This window comes from Sinocyclocheilus grahami, unplaced genomic scaffold (genome assembly GCF_001515645.1).
Source record: "Sinocyclocheilus grahami isolate Dianchi unplaced genomic scaffold, SAMN03320097.WGS_v1.1 scaffold16408.1, whole genome shotgun sequence".
Lineage (NCBI taxonomy): Eukaryota > Metazoa > Chordata > Actinopteri > Cypriniformes > Cyprinidae > Sinocyclocheilus > Sinocyclocheilus grahami.
Window position 1 is genome coordinate 1 of NW_015516126.1, and position 2,568 is coordinate 2,568.

The following is a 2,568-nucleotide window of genomic DNA, read 5'->3' on the forward strand; positions in this document are numbered from 1 at the left end:
AAAATAGTGATCTTTAAAAAAGCATCATATGACCCCTTTAATAAACTTTAATAAACACGCTTTAATAAACTTGTCTTAAATGTAGAATTATTACAAGTGCTTTTATAAAATGATAAGCTTCTCATTTCTGCTTTTAAATCCTCCAATTGGCCCAATTCACATACATTCAAACTGTATCACTCTAATCTAGGTTTTTTCTTTTTTTTTTCCTTTAAAAACAACAAGGGACAAATTAAATTACTTTTTGTTAATCAACATTATGCTGCAAATGCTGTCGACTGAGCTTAGCTTGTATAAACGGACCCAAATATTTCTTTGAAAGCTCTTAAATGACATCATCCTCCAGGAAGTTTTGATCAACTTGATTTAATGTGCCTTATAAAAGGCTCTATTTAGCATCATGTATTAAATATCTGCTGGTGATGTGATATGTGCGTCTTTATATAAAGTAAATGTAAGTGTGTTTTCTTACCTGTCCATAGACAGCTGGGCCACCAGTGTCACGTCAGTGTTATCCAAGGCTGGTTCGTACTCATAGTGCAGGAAATAGACATGTGTGCGGTGGACTGTGAAGCGCTCCCGACGAAACTCATAACATGGGTCATCTTCATCCAGCTCAGACAGGGTCTTTTGGAGCTGCAAGGATATTAAGAAAACAAGTGTTATTTCATCATGCTGCCTGAACAAAACAAAACAAATCATTGCAGACCTCTGAAACAATAAAAGCAGCAGTTGCCCACATGAAGCACAGTGAAGTGAAACTCACATTCTCTGAGTTGTGGTCCGTTTCGCTGGGACAGCCAAAGAGCTCTCGCCTCAGCAGATTCCCATCATACTCCAGGAATGTCAGATAGAGATTCCTGAAGAACTCCACATGTTTGTTCTTAACACGCAGTTTCTTCGGAGAGTTCCAGTGAATCACCTGCACAATCAGATGAAGATGTTCAGAAATGTGGACCCTGCTTGACCTCTGTCTCAAACTGAACTGCTTGCGTTTCTTTATGCAGAAGTAACAATTCTATATTAAGCACACATATACATATACGGGGCAGCTACAGAAGAAATTGTTGTTTGTCTTCTAGCATAAGTGCGAGCTCCCATTTTTGTCTCCACAATGATGTCACCTTGAGGTCGGACACATCTTTGTAGCACTTTTCGGAGCGGGTGTGATCCGATAGCTGAACATTCCAAAAGCAGGGCAGCTGGTGCACCAGGAATGGGTTCTGCTTGATCACAGCATTGAAGATGTCCTGCAGGCACAATATTGTCAACTGTCATTTTGATATGAAGTTCCTTTAATTTAAAATATATTTCACCCAATGTTTGTGTTCCATATGTTTAGTAGGTATCTCAGGTTTAGCTTAGCGACTTTATAACATCAAACTCTAGAGTCTCCCATGTGCTTCTCATGAGATACTATTTGTATGATGCATTCATCATACCAATGTCTCTAGTGAGTTGCACAATACATTATGTTCTCCTGTCTTAAGTAGACAGCAGGTCAGATTAAAACAGAGCTTATGTGTTTACCTGATCAGCGAGTGATGTAGACAGCATGCTCATGAGCTCTCTCTCTGCCGTCAGCCGCCACATCTGCTCCCACTTTAGCTTCCTCAATCGATCCAACAACAGCAGAATCACACCTTCAAAATCATTGTTGCAAAATCAAAAATCATCATTTGTTGGCCATTACACTAATTAACACTTATAAAATAATGTCATTGTCCAGTTCAAAATCACAAAAACATGATTTAATTCATCAGGAACTTTAGTGTTTGTTTTAAAACTGGTCTTCCCCTTCAGATAAGCCAGATAATCAGAAACCTGGCTGGCGTACCGGTGTTAAAGCCTCTGCCTAGCGCTGGCCATGGCCGATGGTTCTTCCACAGGTTCCCCAGGTACCAATCACTCTGATTCTCCACCAAACCAAGAACCTGCTGACCTGAAATGCACAAACACCCCCATAGTGACATCAGTGCGTCTGTATTGACTGATCGGTAGCATCTAAGTTATGGTGAACTATGGACAAAAATCTGTGCAGTTCATTCAAGCTCTCACGTGTGTTTTAGTCAACGACATAGGAAAAGGAAAAATCTTTTAAAAATCTGCTTTAAAACAAATTTACTATTTTGTATTCACGTTGGATTCATATGGTTTTGGAAAACTACAGTAATATTTTCAACTCTAAAAATGTCATGTGGTGCCCAGTATCAAGTAAAAAAGTATTTTCCCTTACACATTGAATAAATGTGAGTGTATACATCAAAAAAAATAAAAATAGTTTTTCAGGTAAAAAGTAGTTTGGGGAGTCACACCACATGACATGAAGATCAGAACAAATGGTCAATAAGACAAGGACAGCTCTAGCTTTCCTAGCATACATTCTTCAAGACACAGTAATCAAATGTATTCAACAACAGTGTGTCGTTGTTTCTAAGCAACAGGATTTCACGTCAAAGGCCGGTACAGTTCGCCAACCCGTATTTGGCTGGTGATGTGTGCATATGCCAGTCACGGGCCATTGCTCTGTTGATAAAGCTTCAGGCATAAGATCAAATGTAGTTAGTC

At 39.1% G+C, this 2,568-nt stretch overlaps 1 protein-coding gene across 1 annotated transcript in view; it reads right to left on the bottom strand.

Moving 5' to 3' along the window:
• Positions 1 to 472: 472 nt before the first annotated feature.
• LOC107579304 (glycosyltransferase-like protein LARGE1) overlaps positions 473 to 2,568 on the bottom strand; it is a gene marked incomplete at both ends in the record, with an annotated part of 4,461 nt that continues 2,365 nt past the window's right edge. The window contains 6 exons of the mRNA XM_016265149.1: positions 473 to 636; positions 767 to 922; positions 1,125 to 1,250; positions 1,531 to 1,643; positions 1,838 to 1,942; positions 2,468 to 2,538. Of these exons, the coding sequence (XP_016120635.1) occupies positions 473 to 636; positions 767 to 922; positions 1,125 to 1,250; positions 1,531 to 1,643; positions 1,838 to 1,942; positions 2,468 to 2,538 (735 nt within the window). The remainder of the gene's footprint in view (positions 637 to 766; positions 923 to 1,124; positions 1,251 to 1,530; positions 1,644 to 1,837; positions 1,943 to 2,467; positions 2,539 to 2,568) is intronic.